The sequence below is a fragment of the Osmerus mordax genome, chromosome 5, assembly GCF_038355195.1.
Source record: "Osmerus mordax isolate fOsmMor3 chromosome 5, fOsmMor3.pri, whole genome shotgun sequence".
NCBI classification, from domain to species: Eukaryota; Metazoa; Chordata; class Actinopteri; order Osmeriformes; family Osmeridae; genus Osmerus; species Osmerus mordax.
The window spans coordinates 16305404-16324812 of NC_090054.1; the positions used below are offsets into that span (position 1 = coordinate 16305404).

Here is a 19409-nt window from a genome sequence, read left to right on the forward strand (position 1 = left end):
ATCACAGCTGTTTTGCCCTTTCAGCCTGTTGCATCAACACTGCTGGGTCAACACCTTTTTATCGTGGCAAGACAGAAGAGAGGGCCCATCCATCTCCTTGTAAGTTTTTAGTTTGTCTTTTACAGCCCCCTCCACATACATCCAGGGTTGATAGATGAGTGACTCTGAGAACAAGCCCGTCCCCCTCCACTCGAAACAGCTGATTTATGTCCGGTATTGGACGCTTGTTCTCTGTTACTGGAATGCTGGGAATTTTAAAGACCCCCTCCTCTGCTTGTCTTGTCCACACGCAAACCAACGGGCCAGGCGCCTGCATGGGCGAAATAAGGACTGTTATCCCACCAGCTCTTCCACTATAGGGCAGAGTGGGAGAATGTAAAGAATGCCTGAGGCAAGAAAGAAAGCCATTCTGTCCATCGCTCTATCTTTCAACCTATCCTGACCCCTTCTCTTCTCTGTGCTTGTGTACCTCCTGGTCTTTCTGCTTCACCTATATGCAGACACATCCCTATACGTCCTCTCTCGCTTAAAAGTACTTTTCATTACGTTTTCTGGAGTCAAAGTGTTCTGCTTTCCCTCCCTTTTAAAATGAATAATGGGACAAAATAAGACAAATGTATTTATTCGTGCCACAAAACACAAATATATGCATAGGATTTTTTATCGGTTTAAAATAGTATGTGACAATATAATAATGTGAGGAACAAAACCGTGCTTTTGCTAAACACATTACAAGTCACACAAAATGTATTAACATTACAGGGAAAACTGGTTGTGTATCAAAACAAGAGCAACCACAGAACACACTCTAAAAGTACCCTTTTCAGGTCAAGTTAAGAACATAATACTAGCCTTTAATCTTAATTTAATTGCAAAATCAAAGGCACAATGGGTGTGTTTTAGCACTGACTCAATAGCACATGCATCGCTCATGCCTGCCAACACAAAGGAAAAACAAGGTAAAGCATCAACACTCCATATAAGCAAGAATTGTTTCTTGCGTTCAAAGTATCAACATAAGGAACTCTGCCTATTTAGCTCATTTTCATCCCAAAGATATGCAGGCAACATGTCCATTCTTTCAGTAAGTTCATATATATCCCTTTCCCCTTCGCGTCTGTACACAACACTGATCATGGCCTGCTCTTGGCCTTGGGATTGTCCATGATGTTGAGCACATCGTCCAGGATGGACGGCCCCAGATCCAGTTCGAGAGACAGCATTGACCCTGTGATCTGGGAGAGGGACTCCTGTGACGCACTCTTCTCCTTGAGGAACTCAAAATCCAAGTCGCAGATGCGGCCCTCTTCCACCCCACTGTCCCTGTCCACCCAGTCTCCGTTGCAGTCAGGCACATCCTTCTCACAGCACAGAGTAATGTCACTGTTGAAGCTCCCATAGCCATTGCAGTTGCCATTCCCGTTGAACCCGACATTGCCATTTGAAATGTCATTGTTTTGCCCTGTACCATTGAAGTCTCCATTGCCATTATAGGTCATTTTGAGGCTATCTTTACCAATAACGTTTCCATTGCGGATGTTTTGGATGTTGGTGTTTTCACTAAAGTTCCCATTCCCATTGTAGACACCATTGCCTCTGCTGTAATCATTGAAGCTGTTGTTGTCTTTGCACATTCCACTGCTTTTGTCGTGTATGTAACGGGAGGGTGGCTTGTTTATCTCGTTTTCCACATTGTAAATTGTATTGCTTTTTTGAGTTTTTTTCATTGATGGCTTCTCGGGTTTCTCCAGTAGATCAAGCAGGACATCAGGTCTCAATTGGTTGCCGGTTGTTTTGGGGGCGTGGTCACTGCTGAAGACCTCCATTGAGCGCAGCAGGGCGTCCATCTGCAGGATCTCCAGTTCCCCAGGGCTGTCAGTGGCCCTCATGGGAGATGTAGGCCCTATCATGCCCTCCAGGGGCTCAGCAGGAAGGGAGAACATGGTGGTGGATAGGAGGGGCAGGGTGAGAGCCTGGCAGCCCCCGATGGACGGGAGGGAGATGGCGTTCTTCAGAACAGGCGAGGGCGTCTCTGCGAACGAGGCGTCGGACGCACTGTTGGCTCGCAGGAATTCACAATGGGGGCTGTACTGAGGACGGGCTATCTCGCCTTTGCCACGGAGAAGCTCAAACTTCCCCTGAAGGAAGGACATGTCCCCAAAGGCATCCCTCTCCCCGCCCCGGCCGATGTGGATGGTGTGGCGGAAGTCCCCCAGTGGAGGACTAATCATGTCTGGGGAGAGGATGTCCCTCAGGCGACATTTCCTGCCCTTCTTGCTGTTGATGGGTTTCAGGTAGATGGGTGCTTTGGCTGGCATTGTTCTTGCTATTGAACTAAACTCAGTGACGCTTGAGAAATAGCAGAGGGTATTCCAAAACAAAGAGTTGGAAGGTTTTGCCACTCGGAAGATCGTCAAAGATGCTAGAGTCACATTCTCAATGATAGGAAAGCTTTGTGTTTTCCAATGATTGCCTCAGTGTGATTGTAGGGGCTCAACAGGGGGTTCCTTTTCTGAGGAAAGAAAGTAGAGAAAGCCAGAGGTTAGATTATTTTTTCCATTCAAAAACACTGCAAATAAGGTACACTGTTTGCCACATACACGTCTAGTATCTAGAGCGCACTGTGCTTCTGTGGCATGTTGCATGCAAAGATGCTCACGCAAATGTAGCAGTTTACATTCCACCCAATATTTATGTGACAAACTAGAAGTCAGCATCAACAGATTTTCCGACATCTCCCTCTCTTTCTTTCACACTGATCTGCCTCTAGAGATCTATACTCTCATTCCCTGTTCTGCCAGATAAAGATATTAAGTTACTGACACAATGCTGCAAAAATAAACCTTCCAACCCCTTGGAGTGTCCTCATCCCCCTTCATCTTCATCATCCCCCTCATCGTAATCATTTCCCTGCATCTGGAGAGAGTAAAGAGAGAGCCAGCTGAGGGGACAGGCAGGTCTTGCTGCTGGAGCTTGGCTTGAAGGGCCAGCTCCTGCACTGGCTTCAGCTCCACTGATGAGACTCTCTCTCCCTCCACCCCCAGGCTCCCCTCCACTCCACACGTGCTAATGTAGAACAGCTGGACGGCAGATTGGGTGAAGAGAGGCAAGAGAGCTTTAGTGGGATCAGAGCGAGGCAAGCGATAGAGGAGAGGGCTACTGCACAGACACGCACAAACAGAGAGGGAGAAGGAGAGTGGGGGAACATTACAGAGTAGGGGTTGGGGTGCTTCATGGAGGACTGACACACAGATTACTGGGGTGGATTTTGAAAATACAAGGATAAAGAGGCTGCTTGGATATGGAATTGTATACAGTGCCCACCAGAAATGCTTGCGTTCCAACGATGTATTTCCAAAATATTTTGTGACCAATGTTCTTTTGTGTGTGTGTGTTAGTTTTTTTTTGTAGAAAGATCAATTAGGATGAATTTGGAGAGGGAAACAAGATAGAAAGGGTGCTTGACAGAATGTATCAGCCTTGGAGAAAGGGAGAAAGGCTCAACGAAGGAGGGGAGTCGAGGATGAGTGTTGGGGGCAGGGAGAAGATGAAGCAATGGAGAGAAGGGAGAGTGCTTGCCCATTTATAGACTTATTTACGTGTAGGAGGTCTGTCAGTAGTGACCCCCTCTCACAGAGTGCACCGCTGCACAAAAGTGCCTGGGCGGCCAAGTCCACCCAAAAGAACTCGGACTAAGGAAACAACCACATTCCAGCTGCAGCAGAGCCCATCCACAGCCGACACACTCCTTATCAGAGCCCTACGAAATGTGGCACATTTCTCCGCCGGAAACTTTTATCAGGGCATGCCATAGACACTTGAGTGCATATGGGTCTGGATTACAGACCGGATGTCATGGTGACTCTGAAAACAAAGAGAGCATAATCTTCTCCACAAGTCATAAAGTCCGAGTTTTGTTGTTTGGGTTTTTGAATGGTTCAAGAGATTTTACACAGCATGTGCTGCGTGTACTGTACCACAGGCATGTTCAGGACCTGCCTATGGTACATTTCCTTATTAAGGGATGGATATATAAATCGTTGAGAATAGGTTTTTAAACTCAAATTATCCTGACCGTTATCGAGAAGTTGAGAAAAGGTTGGCAGTATACTCTAATACTAATAAACTTGTCAATACTAAGTCCTTTGCTGCTAAATATACCCATGACCCGCATGATGGAAGGATGGAGAATGTGTGATTGTGTTGAACAGCAGAATGGCTCTCCAAGGGGCTGTGTGTGTTTGAGTGTCGGAGTGAGTGTTAGTGTTTGGATGAGGTGCTTTACTAGGCTCGTGAGAGATAGCAGTTTGAGCGTGTGCCATGCGTGCGAGAGAGGGAATGTGTTTGTTTTGTTACTGCTGTTTCTAAGCGTATGCAGAAGACAGAGAGAGAGAGAGAGAGAGAGAGAGAGAGAGAGAGAGAGAGAGAGAGAGAGAGAGAGAGAGAGAGAGAGAGAGAGAGAGACGAGGGAGGCTACTGCAGTGCTGGCCAAGGTAACAAAAGAGAAGGGATCCACTGGCTTACAGGATTGGACCACTTTCACTTTTTGTCTCACTGTTCCTTCCTCTTTCCTTGCTTCCATTTGACCTTGGCAGTTGAAGCACACTGCAGCTGTGAATTGGGCCCCAAGAGCAAGTAAGAGAGCCAGACAACAGCCAAACCTCCCGAGCCAATCTCCCATGAGTCTCCACGTGCCTTTGATGCGCAGATTCCGGTCATGTCATTCAATCCTCCTTAAACCCAAACTACACAAGGTCACTGGAACAGACAGCAACAGTCAGACATATCTATTGATTTTCCGCCATCTCTAACATGAAAAAGACAACCTACGGTGTCCAGGAGAAACCAATCACGATCTGCTATCCTCATGGGGCCTTCCAAAATGCACAGCTCATGTGTTACTATAGAGGATAACAATGTTTTGAAATCGATACTATAGATGAAACCTTTTGGAATTCTTCATCCAAGCTCAGCTCCCCCACTTCCTCAAACACCTCCCACAGCGACATCTGCGGGGCATCCCACCCAAGGTCAACAGTTGGGACTCATGAGATGTCAGCTGGTGAAGGGAAAGGCTGACCTTTGTCTCAACTATCCTTGTGTTCTCGTTTGGCTTCATGTGGCAAACATGATAGGAATGTCAGAGGCCACCAGTAAAAAAACAGGAAGCTGAATGCTACTCATCTGACCGTTCCCTACCCTGCAATCCTCTTTGTGAGGCAACTGATGATGACACCATGGTTCTGTCAGTTCATTGGCCAGTCATACCAGTCAAACTAGCTACTGAATGAACTCATCTGATCTAGGCTTTGCTGATTTCCAGCAGTACAACATAAAAGGAAATGAAATTACAGAAGCTGGGGGGAATGCCTGAGGCTGGCTGATACTGTGACTCCTACTTCATCTTGGTGAAGGTGTTAGAAGTTGAGCAGGTGTTTGCTGGTCTGTCTCGGACACCAAAGGCCAGATTTACACTTGTGATTTGGAATGCGGCCCAAAAAGAGCAGGGGGAGCATGGAATTGGCACGTGCTCAGTGCCCCGGCCAGGCCCAGCCCATGACGCCTCTGCAGAATGCGGACGTGGATTTCATTTACACCTCCAGGGAAGGAGGGATGCAGTGGCGCCGACCTCACAAGTGCTTGCTGAGCGACGATCCAATCAGTCAGAGTGCTGGATAAAGTCACTGGGTCAGCTGTGTATGTGCGTGTGCGTGTGTGTGTGTTGTGAGATGAGATCCGGAGTTACATCAGACTCTTAGAGCAAGGATGGTGCTGAGACTTGTGTGTCGTGATCAAGGAGGTTATGAGGGGGAGTGGGAGTCTGGTGATTAAAGACTCATTGCTCATCTCATCTTAATCGTCTGTTTTGGAGAGACCTCCCCTAATCAACAGTCACGTGCGGCCTATCTAGGTCAGCTTATTCTTAGAACAAGTGAAACAGTGTCATAGTCTAAATAAGTGCGATGATGACACCGTGCAGTTAGGTCTCACAATACACAGAAAGACACAATGGGCAGGGATGGCTAAAGGACGAAGACGTTGGTTCGAGCAAAGCAACTGCTACAATTTGGACCGAAATAAACTGTTACTATCCACCTAACTATCCAGCCTTTAAAGTAATTTTGGCCTCACAGCATTCCATAGTATTGACTCTACCTAAACTGATTGACAGTTCCATCCATACAATATCATGATGGATCATAAATCATTAATACAGGAAGGCATGACAATATAACTGAAGCATTTCATACATAATGCATTTTCAACCTGTAACCCATAACCCCCCTCTGGCATGTCCATGAATAGACCAACGACCCTCTCTTTTGGGATTGTTATAAAAAGATGGAGCACATACCACAGAGAGTAATGGTAGCCTTACAGAATGGTCCAAGCTGTTTTGTTACATAAAGAAACCTCAATTATAGGCAAAGTTCTTCCTCCTGGGGCCTAGTGGTGGGCTGGAACCGTAGGGAATGGCAGGGCGGAGTGTGTGTTCTCCTTGACTTTCCCTCCGCTGTGCCACCCCACCCCTCGCACCCAGTCACCAAACGCCACCCACTAGCCTGAGCAATGCTCTCCAACTGTCTCTCAGTTGTCCTTGGCAGGGGGGGGGGGGGGGGGGACGACAGGAGGGAAGGAAACCATATAAAAGCATATGAGACATGAAGGAAACGTCAACACCACCGCACATGGGTGATGGGAAGAGCACCGACGCTGCTCGATGGTGAGGTTAAGAGAGCAGGCTCGGGAGACCGCGCAGCCAGCGGGAAGCCTGACTAAAAATGCCCCTCCACGAAAGTGGCGGAGGTGTCAGGTTGCCCCGAGACGCCGTCGCTTGTCATGTTATGTGAAAACAATTTTGCTGAGCCAACATGTTGAGTACATTTTGCAAACGGTATATCTTGTTTAGCACGTATTTCTCACCTGAGTTGTTAACGCGCACATATTGTCACTATTTATCCATCTAACAGTGCAGCTAACACAGCAAGCATTGCATCTAGCCAACTAACTCATACAAAGACAAGCAGCTCATCAATGAAGTTAAACCAGACCATCTACTTACATAAGAGCAGCAAATACTGAGGTAATGCTGGTTATCACAACAGGTAACATAACAGTTCTGCAATCCCATTCCTATTCTCTCTTACCTTGTAGTGCAGCAGAGCTGATCTCCAGGCTCCAGGCAGTAGAAGTTGTAGAACTGTGAGCTTGGCAGTCCTAGAGTATGTGGAGATGGTGACTGTGAGATGTAGTGTTTTCCTTTTTTGCCTGTCTGACACTGATTTGCCTTCTGTACACGTTTCTGTGTGTAAGTGTGTGTGCGCGTGTGTGCGTGTCTGTCTGGTAGCTCTGTTCTGGGGACTTATACCGGACAGCTGTTTAGGAATTCCACTCAGACGAGCTCTAGTCCTCTCCAGAGCAGTCTCCTCCTACCCTTAAACTCTCTCTCTTTTTCTCTCTCTCTCTCTCTCTCTCTCTCTCTCTCTCTCTCTCTCTCTCTCTCTCTCTCTCTCTCTCTCTCTCTCTCTCTCTCTCTCACTCTGCTCTCTCTTTACAGTCTGTCTCTTCCTCTCTCTTCCTCTTTTCTCGCTCTCTCTCTTATTCTGCAGCACCTGTGCCTGTCTGTCTCCTCCCTACCCACAGATCTGTTGGTTGAATCCTGGTGGGGATCCTTCCTGGTCCCAGGTCCTCTCCCTGGTGGGCCACTTCTCTTTCCCCTGGGTGGGCAGCTGTCGGCTGGGATGGAGGCCGGTCAGGAGACGCTGTCTGGTTCTGGTGCTTGTCTCAACAGCTATTCAACAGTCCTGTGTTGTGTTGAGGTAAAGACGGTATGCTGCCGCTCTGTAAGAAATCCCGCCTCTCCAAAACAGGGCTGTCTGTGCTCTGACTCCCCTTCCCACTTTCTCGTGCTCTCTCTCTTTCTTTTTTTCTCTCTCTCTCTCTCTCTCTCTCTCTCTCTCTCTCTCTCTCTCTCTCTCTCTCTCTCTCTCTCTCTCTCTCTCTCTTTCTCTCTCTCTCTCTCTCTCTCTATCTCTCTCGCTCCCTCACACACTCACCTTCATAAAACATGACATCAAAAGCTGTCATGTAAATCTGAAAGTTAGACAGCAGATACTTTACTGGCTTTAGTCAGGGGGCTGTCTCTTTCTCATGCTCTCTAGCTCATTCTCCTGCTCACGCTGTCTCTCTCTCTCCTTCTCTCCTTACCTTTCTCGTTCACACGTTCACACTTCTCCACCCCCTCGTACCTCCCCTGTAAAATGTCGAACATTCTCACGCTGTTTCCCTTACTATTATCTGAACGCTCTTCACCCACTGCTCCTGAAAATAGTGTATATTCCTTCCACATGTGTTTTGTGGTTAACATGGGCTTTATGGCTGAATTAGTTAATTACTGCAGAACACTGCAGCACTGCAGCACAAGAGGACATTCATTAATTGGCTGATGGGTTTAAGGAGACCCACTTGGTGTGTGTGCATGTGTTTAATTGTCTTCTCTGTGGTCAAGAGGCAGGGGTGACCATGTTTACAGAGTTTCACTGTTACTGTGTAAAGCCTCAAATCTGACACCCTCCAGTCAAGGACATAAGGAACGTGTTGAACAACATTAGTAGATTATCATGCAGCTCTTCACACCCTGCTCCATTCTCCCCCCCCAAAAAAAAGCCTGTCACCTAGGAAACCAGCTCTGTTCCGCTGTGACGTCATTGGAGACAGAGTGCGAGGGAAGGAGAGAGAGAAGGCGGGTGAAGCGGGGTCACAGAGAATGTTTGTGTGTTTAGTTTGTGATTGTGGATAGTTGTGAGTGTTTTTGCGAGTCTAAACACATTATACTGATGCTCCTGTCATGTTGGATGTAAGCTGTGTCTGAGAACACTCTTAAACACTAACCACAAATTCCCATTCCTCTTCTCTAAATGTAACATACATAAATTATTCTCCAAACACTTTTTTTCAAAAATCTAATGATGTTTTATGAGATAGATCTGCCAATATACTGACTTCTTGTGAATAATGTGTATTGCATAAGAGTATTTACTGAAATTATATATAAATGCTTGTGTGTTTGTGTGTGTGTGTCTATGTGTGGGTGTGTGTCTCTGTTTGAGTGTGTGTCTATGTTGTGGGTGTTGCATGTCTATGTGTAGACAGCTTACAGTTGCAGTCACCCTCTATTTGAGTTAAACTGCATCATTTGGCACTGTTTAAACAGCAAGCCTTTTAGAATGGTGGTGCAATGCCGCTCCAGGGTGATGTCACTGAGCGGGACACATGGCCAGCACATGATCCCAGATGAGAACGCCACACTGTCTTCTTCTTTCAAGACACCGTGAAGCAGCGGAAACTCCAGGGCTGGAGGGCTTGCTACTGCACCAACTAAAAATAACTCCTCCCAAACGATAAACTGTAAGAGAGGGAGTAATCTGTCAGCGCAGACTTGAAATTATACTCACACTCAACGTTTTTAATGGGGCTTCAGATTTGCAGTGTTTTAATGTTGTTGACACTGTAGCGTTTTCTAAGCATACTCTCACAGGCAACCGTTTGAATGGAGGAATGGGCTTTTCCACTGCCCTTCGGTGCTAGTCTTCCCATTTGGCAACAGCCTTAAATATAAATATGCCAAACACCAACTCCTTTGAAGACATGCTGTACTGCATATAATGCCAGGAATAAAGTTGTCAAGTGTCGTTCGTTTTTTTCCATCAATGTTATGTTTAACGTTCGTTTAGGCTGTGTTTTGGGAGAAATTACTCAATTTCATCCATCAGATTGCATTTGCCTTGGCTAGTATGTTTGTCCTTTGAATAAGAGGGCTCTATGTGTGTGTGGTTTGTCTCTCCAGCCCTGTATGTTCTGACTGAACCACTACTGAAGTCACTTCCCAAAGACAAACACACCAAACACTGGGCTCTCAGGAGGTAAACAAGCCTCACAGGCCCATCAAACTGAAATTTCTGAAATTATACTTTTTGCCGACAAAATATCTTATTCAGCTGTCAAACCTCTTATGTTTACTTAATTCTACAATCCTTATACTTTCCTAGTCAAATTCCTTCATTTTAAATACCTCATACTGTCATGTTTTTTATGTCCGGTTCTCTCTATTCCTAGTAATCAAGTCTTGCTCATCCTCTTTACAGAAATACTTGTGATGCACTCTAATGAAACCTGGATTTTGCTGAATGAAAAATGACTGCATCAGGGGAGTAACCTGTTTCTAGTGTTACAATGACGCTGCCCCAACCTTTCTTGTACAATCTCAGTATTGGATTCTTATTCTGTCTTGACAGCTTATCTACTCTCAGACAATCAACACATTCCCCCTCCTTTCTGTCTTCCACCTTCCCAAGCCGGCTGCAGAGATAGTAGCACTCACACCAGCCAGAGTGTTAGATTCACTATTATCACATGCTAACTGAGGGAGTAAAATTGAGAAAACTGAGGTATTTGGAACAATAACAGAAGAGGCTGTTATTATGGGATGAATGGCCTTTTAAGAGAACAGCACTGAAATAATGCAGATATGTCAAGAGATTACAATGAAAATCCCCCCCACATTCCCTTCTCTCCTGGGGCTCAGAGAAAAATGTTCTCACCCATAAACTGGTGACATTCTTGAATAAAATCAAGATTAATTTAACGAGGACAAAATGTTCTCTCTGTTTTCTTGTTTTCTTTGCCATCTCTGTCTTCATTGTACATAATAGTTGCCTATGCTGAACTGTAAAGTCCTGAGGGCTGATGAAAGGCCACTCAAAAATGAGTAATTTTTTGTACCATCGGACCTGCTCTAAGGCTCTTGTCTACTAATGTTTGTCATGTGAACATTCATTTCCAGATTGATGGTAAACATTTCATTTCATGTTTTTATCTTCACTGGGAGGAACCCATTCTGTGGGTACTGGCCAACTCTCTGAGAGAGAACTAGAAAGCAGCTCAAAGACTTGTGTGGAAAGATGAGGGCATTGTGGGTTGCTTAAACACCATCTTGCTCTGTGGCCATTTTCCCTAAATGATTCTCATGTGCAGATAACGGTCAGGAGCTGTCTTTCAGATCACAGGCGAATGCAGTAGACCACACACTGTAGGGGCAGAAGACTTCCGGTATTTTCTTGTACACAGTACGAAAGATTGAACTGTGAACTTCACCAAAAAATGAATTGCCTAGACAGCTGTATCAAAATCCTACTACTGCTAAGAAGAGATCAGAGAACCAGAGATGTTTGGAAGGAAGTCCAGTAGGCTTGCCTCAGGCTGTCCTGCAATCAGTTTGTGGTTGTCCGGTAGTACCAGCCCTTAATTTGCTCCAATCTCAACCACAGCACTATCTCTGCCATGGGAACATGAACTGGTGGCTTATTCTTGTCTATATTGATAACTGGTGGTGACAACAGGCAGTGGTAGGTCATAGACTGGAGTCAAATGGAGGCCAAACCAAGACCAAGGATTGATGCCACTCCAATACTACACAGGCTAGAGTTAAGAAGGAAAGAGAAAGACACATTCTTATTTTCAGGAGATAAAGCACATGGAATGAAATTCCTGTTTTGATGCCATTACATAACTCATCCCCAGTACTGGAGTTTGAAAAGGAGGCCATCATGTGACCTCATACAGTACCAATAGCTTCCAATTCTTAATAACAAAGTATTTGAGCGGCCAACCGTGAGATAAAATCAGTTTTCCTGACACCAGTTACAGATGGTTATTGTTATGCTGTATGTGGCCTGTGGGGTTGATGGAGCTGGAAGAACATAGTGGAGTTTCGGTGCCCCTGGTAGGTCTTGATTTATCCTGCGAAAGACATGGCCCCTGTCAGAGCCTGTTTCTCATTAGACTCGTGCTAAAGTCTCCGGGAACATGTTCTACAGCCTAGGAATTCTAAGAATGTACACACTAAAAGCTTATATAATTTATTTCCCTCATCGGATCATCTGAAGGGAAAAGAAAAGAAACTGTGAGATTCAGATGTCAGTCTCACCGACAGTCAGGAGTGTTGATTGCAATAAGGTAGATGGTGGGGAAGCAATTGGACACAGGGGAAAGTGAAAAAATTAATCTACAGCATTTCATGTGTTGACATGTGAGATGTTATACAAATGACTGTTTTGCTCCAAAAACACGCCACATCTAAAAGATTAATGTTTCTTGACCCTGCCAGTAAGAATGCCCTCCCATGAAATGCATTAGTGTGTCAGTTTGTCCCTGCAATCTGATCATATGAGAGCTTCCTGTTTTTCTGCATCCGTGATAGAACGTCCATAGGGACCGCATGTCTTTCTAGTTGGGATTTCCAAAAGTCTTATCTGTGTGGTCAGTAAATAACATTCCGAAGTCAGAGAAAATGAGCAGGAGAAAGATTTAGTTTGAACATTTGGATTTCTGCTGTGTGCCATTCTTGGCTCTCTCATGGCTTTTATATACTGTCCTACATCGGGTATTATTGTTAATCCTGACTCACACATAGGGTTACATTCAGAATGTGTTCTTTGCTGTACTGAAGAGTCACTATATTGCTAAAATCAAAAAATCATATTTTCCCATACAATCAGACTGTGCTCATATACTTATCTGCTTTACATATTGTAGACATCCAGTTTCTCATGGTTTTACTCTCAGTGAAGCAATATGCATGTGACATCTGGTGTTACATCCCCATCAGCTTTGACTCACACAGGCTCAACAGTTTCTTAGCATCCATGGAAGCTCCCAGCTGTCACCTAAAAGATTGTGTCATTAACTTGTTTTCTTGCTTCAATCAAACCATCATATTGACTGAATTCATAGGAATGTAGAGTATAAGAATACATAGAAAGTGTTTACCAGACTAATATGGGACAGTCTAGTTTCTGGCAGCTGAATGTATGTAATATTTCACATACATCTCTCAAAATTATGAATATTTCTCAAACCTGATATCAGAACCACTAAGGGCCATCTGTTGTGTTGGCATAATGTCACTCATTAGTCCTTAACAGTAAAAGCTATCATCTAAATGTTAAACCCGACTTAGAATACAGCTCTCATCTAGAGCTTGTCTTCTGTCTCCTGTATCTCTACCGGCCATCTTCAGCTAGTTTGGTTTAAGACACTGGGCGTTCACTTCCTAGTCCAAAAAGTGATCATCTACTTTACTGTTGCTTTGAAGTAACGGGTGGAGCTGATTCATGCCCTCCGAGATGTTCTCAATGTCAGTCACCTATCATTGTCATATTACTCACATTCATTACCACTCCTCCAATACAAGGCGGTCTATTTAAGGACCAAAGTCACACATACTCATTGCTTCAAGTGTGACACAGGATGTGTGACACAGGATGTGCTTAGCTTCAATTGTGTTGTTTCCTCCTCCGCAGCCTCCACCCTTGGTTCTGTCTTGCTCTCTCTACTGGGGAAATGATGAATATCATAGCTCTATGCCACAGATGATGAAACGTAGTCTCTATAGGATTTATCTGCAGAGAGCCTTTGTGAGCAAAACCATACTTCCAGAACGAAGTGTTTGCACTGACAATAAAATGTCCATGACTAACTTACTTCTGAGTCTTCCTGCCTGAACCAGTAGGAAAGGGGAATTTCTGATGGGAAAAGTAGGATGTAGGTTCTACCTGTCTAAACTTGCCTGGTGAACAACAGAACATTTAGAAGATCAAGAGGACCAATCACTGACTCTTTGACAGTGTAGGAACACAAAATAAACACTTTCTTGCTTTCTTGTCCCGTTGTCTTTTTGGTTTGCTCAAAGCAACAGACTGAAGTGCTTTAAATACAGGTGCAGCGGCATTACGCTTCTGTGCTGACAGTCGATAACGGATTTGTAATAATTCAGTAGACTTTGCAGACTAATGGTCTTTAAATGCAGTGTCTCTCAGAACTTCTAGCCTGTGTCAGGGGTTCTCTAGGTGACTGTGGGGCTAAGGCACATGCCACAGATACTTCAGCCTTTATTGTATTCAGAGCCACTGAGCGTGTGCAGAAGAATAGACACTGAGCGCGAGCAGAAGTACAGAGACACTGAGCGCGTGTGGTGAAACTGAGCGTGTGCAAAGGTCCCCAGCTCGGAGAGGAAACAAAGGAGCTGACCATGCAAAAGGAAGGGGCTGTGATGGGCACAGGGCATTAAGCTTGTGTCATCAACACAGGCAAAGAAAGAACTCATTGATTGTGTGTCTGGCTTATAAATGGAAGACAAATAGGCCTTTGAAATCATTTGATAACCACGCAAGATCCAATGAGCCATGCATGCTTCTCATGATTAGACTTACACCATTTCTTGATGGCGTAAGACTCCTCAGTTTTGATGTAATTGTTATTGGCATAAAGTGAACTCTGCTCCATGGACACAAGCAATCAATTATTCAACACCATTCACACATCACCATAATTAAAGTTAACCATATCCTATCTACTAAGCTTGGAACACAGATTTATGGCCTCACCTGAGAACATACTTAGAGCTATAGAACATGTGCTGTTGGCCTGAGAGTCAGGTAACTCATGTCAAGCAACATCTAGAACCACAGAATGTGTAGAACTTGTGGAACTTGTAGAAAGTGTAGCGCTCAGAGGCTGAGAAGAGATTGATGTCTGTGTTTGAAAAGTCACATAAGAGGTTGAGTTTATTGTAAAATGGCTACAAAGGTACGATTTATAAGATAATAAAATATAGTAAATCAAAACAGTGGAGGACAGAATAGAAACAGCACTGAATTTGACAACGTATTGTAGATATGAAGCACACAGGATGCAGATTGAACATTTCATGCCTACGATCAAATCTTTGATGGGTTGAACTGAATTTTTTGTCAGATGACCCTGCTACTATCAGATGATGGGTTCAAGTGGGTAACCTACAGTTCAAAGGGGCTGCAAAATAACCAAACCCTTTAATCCCAGAGTCGAAAGAAAGGCTATCACAAATGGGAGAAAAGAAGGAGCTCACTAGAGGGTATATCTTGGTTCTCCCTCAGGATAGATAAAAAGGAGATATGCACCTTTACCATGTGGTTTGGATTTCTCCGGGTGGGTTATGGGACTGAGGAACGGGGAGAGTTGTGATACTGGTGCAGGTCTGGTTCCCTCAGCCGACTTGCCTGTCTCAGACCCAGGGATAAATCATGCAGGCAGACAAACCAGTCCTGCTCCATCTGGGCCTACTTATCTGTCACTGTACAGCCAAGACACAGCATTATCCTTTACTGCTTTTACTAGAGAAACTGGCCAAGGAGAGATGTATGCAGTGGTTGAAATGAACAGGCCTGACACTGAGAGATGAGAGAATGTTTGTGTAAGAGAGTATGCATACCTGAATATTTATGTGTGTCTTTGTGTATATGAGTCACAGGGTGCTTGTTTATCAAGGTGGACATTAAGCAGGAAAAATCCCCCTAATGTCCATACAAACTGAATGCAACTCTTTTGAGTCACTCAGGAATGCCGAAGAAAAATATGTTAACGTTATCGCAGTTCTTCTTCAAACAACAACCACTCTGTAAAGAGTTCAAGCACTTTACAATCATTTTATAGCCTTCTATTTCTTTCTATGTTCAATTCAGTTTAATATGTTTCATTCAGTTTAGTCTCTAGAGAGCACATTATATACTGTTTTAAACTAAAGGGACGGTTACATCTTCTGTCTCTCACTCACTCTATCTATCTCTCTTTCGAACTGTGTGTAGGGCAGCTGGCTTTTGAGCTGGAGGAAGAGAGGCAGAGAAGGAAAGAGCGAAAGACATAAATAGCGAAGGGTGTGTAGGCTGGCCCCTGACCACTGGCATGCAGGACAAAGCAGCCTCCATTCCCCTGAACAGATCTCTGGTTGAGAAACACTGAGGAGCACTCAGTACAGTGGCTAACATGCTAGGCTGTTGGCCTTCCCCTCCCTACTGCTATTCTGGGCCCCACTACCACTGTGGCATCAACTGTTTGAGCAACAAATGATAGTTTATAATTTTTAGTTGTTTGCTAATGTAGAAGCTTAAATGTAGTTTATTATCAGATACCGGTATGTGTCTCACAAAAGCCACATGCAGCAGATATGGTGGTTTTGAGCAGACATGACTTCACCTCAGTCTGCAGGTGTTCAACAGAGGTTAATGATTTACACTGACACAAAGATGGCCTGTGTGTTTACGACAACCCATCCTCCGCCTCCCTGGCAAGACCCTGTTTGGTGCTCACCCATGTCTAATCCCTGGTCGCCATACCTGAGCAGACCAGACATCCAGCAACAACCTCGGGAGGGCTGACTAAGACATATTAAACCCATACAGACAGGCATGAACTGAACCAAAGGGAGAGGTAGCATGGAAAACTATGCAATGCTTCTGAATCAGTCAGCATGTTGACGTGGTTCAATTATTGTAATTATGTTGTTCTTATTTTGTCCAGACACCCAATCTGAGTCGCGGGTGAACAAATTATTGAAGTATGTATAAGCGTAGCATAGTAGTAAAAAGGAATAAAAAACACTATGTGTAACTTTTGTCCATTGGTCTTGTCTGTTTCGCATGTCCCAAAGACAGCTCTTCAAGCGCCATCTGCTGGCAAAGATTAGGACTTCCAGACTTGTAAAGAATGTGTTGATTAGGAAGGATGGAAATATTTAACAAATGATCTGATTGAATTTTCTACAGAACGTCTAGTAGTCAAAGTAAAGAATCTGGGACATTATGTAAACTTACGGAAATCTTTGTCAATGTTATGAGAACTAGAATGCGATTGGCCACTGAGTCACAGGTTTGACACCTATTAATTTTAAATGGACTAAACATGATGGAAAATGTTGTATGGAAATTCTGAATATAAATCCATGATTGTGCATCCCTTGGGTGGATCTAACACCCAGTCAAAACACCATGCACATTCCAGGAACGTCATTGCGCAAATGGACTGGCCTGAACAAAGTTCAAGGCCAGGAACCAGTTTCCAGTAAACATGTGCTATAATATCACGTCTCATGTAGTAGGCTTTGAATAAATGGTGCTTGGATACCAACGGTGCATCAATGAATCATTAACCTGTCACAAGGCAGGATGGCAGTTTTAGTTTTAGTCAACGCAATCTCGTAGTCCAGGGCAAGCAAGGGTCGGCAACAAAGTATCAATGCAGAGGTACACTGGGGCAAGCAGTGTCCCTGTATTTACTGTAAATCGCTCTGGATAAGTGTCCTGACTAAATGTAACATAGAAAATGCTGAATAAACTGCTGTAGTATGTATTTCTGTGTGGGGGTTATCTGCTACAGGAGCTCACAAGGGCATATCCTGGTTCTCCCTCAGGATAGATAAAAAGGAGATATGCACCTTTCCCATGTGGTTTGGATTTCTCTTGGTCTTCGGTCATGTGCAGCCCCAGAGCCACTAAACTGAAGGCCTCTAGTTCAAACAACAAATGACTATCTAGTCCCTGTGAAATGTAGCCGTATAGTGTTCCTCAGCTGTTGATGGGGAATTGAAAGTCAAGCTAGCTTCAAAAGAATATGTGTCCATGTTCAATTCATAATCACTATTTTCAAAGTGAAAAGTATCATCATACTGTATACTGTCTGAATCTAGCAAGCAAATATAATTTCAATGAAATCTTTAGGTCTTCAACCATAGATTGCAATACCACTGATTGACTGAGGGGCAGTGCTATCTTTGTTCAGCACCACAAACATTCTGTATCTACTCCAAAAATGCTCTCAGACTGTTACAACATCAAGTTGTAGGTGTTTGCTTCCTTATGTGCCTCCCTAAATTTGAACATCAATGTTTTTTTTATGTTTGTAGTATAGACCACACACACACAATATCTCTAACCCCAAATCCTTTTTGGAAGGTGAAAAGCACACATCACACCAAGTGCACAGTGGCGTGTAATGAAGAAAGAAATGACAGATTAAGCTGGTTGGCGGTTTATAAAGCAGAGCAGTGGAGGCTGGGGGTGACTGCCATGCCATGCAGTGCCAAGAGCCTTGGGTGTGCGGGCCACGGGAATGCACATGGTGTGACCCTGTAGAAGAGAGACTACCAAGAAACTATTATAGATTTATGTTGGTCTGGTGTCAAAGGATACCTGAGAGGCAGTAGTCAGAATCATACTGCACTCCAACATAATGAAATGTAAAACAATAGGTCAATGTTACAATAAAAAAGTACTTATTCATATGACCAACTGATACACGTTTGTCATATATATCCGCAAGGAAAGGGATTTACATGGTTTTATATGTTTATTTTGATAATATCTTCTACGTTTCTTCCATATGCCTGACTGGAAGAAAACAGTAGACTGTAGCTCAAGAATGGACTGATACTGTGATAGACATCACAGGAATTGTACTTCCTTAAAGGCACTCAGAGGTACATGCTGATGATAACGTGCCTGCTGTCATGCAACACATACTCCTTCCTTGTGGCTGAAAATGTCAATAATGTTCTGGCAATACAGGTCAGGAACCCTAGGGTGGTTTTTCCCTCATCTGAGATAGCCAGTTTCGTGTAAGTTGTCAAAACCCCATAGGACTTTGAGTGGGAACAATTTAAACTTTGTGGTCTCCCACCAGGTGTCTGATAGCAAAGTCTGACTTCACCCTCTTTCTTGTCACAACAGCAAGGAGCCTATTTCTGTGCACAAAGCAAATCCAAGGCTGATTTTCTCTTTTCCTTGTGTGGATGGAGTCCTTGGGCAGCTGCGGTGGGTGGATAATAGATCAGTGTTGATGATGGGCCCTTATCTGCAGGTTTTGACCTGATGGGAGCAAGGGCACGGCTGGATGGTTTTCTTTTATCGCTACGCCTGTGTCTGTGAGCCCAGGGGCGCTGGCCAGTTTGGTTTTGAGCGGTGCCTATGGGTTGTTCCTTGTCCTGCTGGGAGAATGCAGGCTGTGGGCTGGAAAACAATACTCTCACTCTGTACTTCAAACACTGAAGAAACTGCACGTAGCTATCCTAGCATCACCCATGGGAACCACCCCCTATCCCACACCAAATCAATGTTCTTAGACTTTCCCCTCTTCTGCAAAGTCAAGTAGACCCTTTTATATATAACTTCAACGTAATATTACAAACCACAGTGTCTACACTATTAAGTTAAGTATGTTAAACAAAATTAAATAAATAAAAAAGATTCCCTTTATCTTCAATGGACTAAACAGGATGTAGTCACTCTGTGGTGCACTACATTGTAGTAACTTATGCTGAAATGTTAATATTGTGGTCAAATTGTCCTCATTCTCTGAACTAAAGTGAGGTTGTAACAAATGTTAATCAAATACATTTGATCAAATACATTTGATTAACATTTGTATATACTATAATATTAATATACTAACATCACTCTAGACACAATTTTCAAAATGAAAGATAAGAAGATAGTCATGGTTACACGTGCATGAAATACCTTATAACCGAAGTATAAAGA

At 44.1% G+C, this 19409-nt stretch overlaps 1 protein-coding gene and 1 long non-coding RNA gene across 4 annotated transcripts; one reads left to right on the forward strand and one right to left on the reverse strand.

Moving 5' to 3' along the window:
• Window positions 1-606: 606 nt before the first annotated feature.
• cdc42ep3 (CDC42 effector protein (Rho GTPase binding) 3) lies at window positions 607-7690 on the reverse strand. Of its 3 annotated transcripts, none has more exons than XM_067237101.1 (3): window positions 7643-7690; window positions 7149-7218; window positions 607-2512 (listed from the first exon to the last, which is right to left on the reverse strand). In XM_067237101.1, the coding sequence occupies exon 3, from the start codon at window positions 2316-2318 to the stop codon at window positions 1134-1136; it is 1185 nt and encodes a 394-aa protein (XP_067093202.1). In that variant the 5' UTR covers window positions 2319-2512; window positions 7149-7218; window positions 7643-7690; the 3' UTR covers window positions 607-1133. The 3 variants fall into 3 exon arrangements, with proteins under 3 accessions (XP_067093202.1, XP_067093201.1, XP_067093199.1); XM_067237100.1 differs by having other exon boundaries at window positions 7639-7666; XM_067237098.1 differs by lacking the exon at window positions 7643-7690 and having other exon boundaries at window positions 7149-7473.
• A 49-nt stretch (window positions 7691-7739) lies between these two features.
• On the forward strand, window positions 7740-10645 carry LOC136943681 (uncharacterized). Its single transcript, XR_010876707.1, has 3 exons — window positions 7740-7820; window positions 9848-9923; window positions 10146-10645. It is a non-coding gene; the product is annotated as an uncharacterized lncRNA (long non-coding RNA).
• The last annotated feature ends 8764 nt before the right edge of the window (window positions 10646-19409 follow it).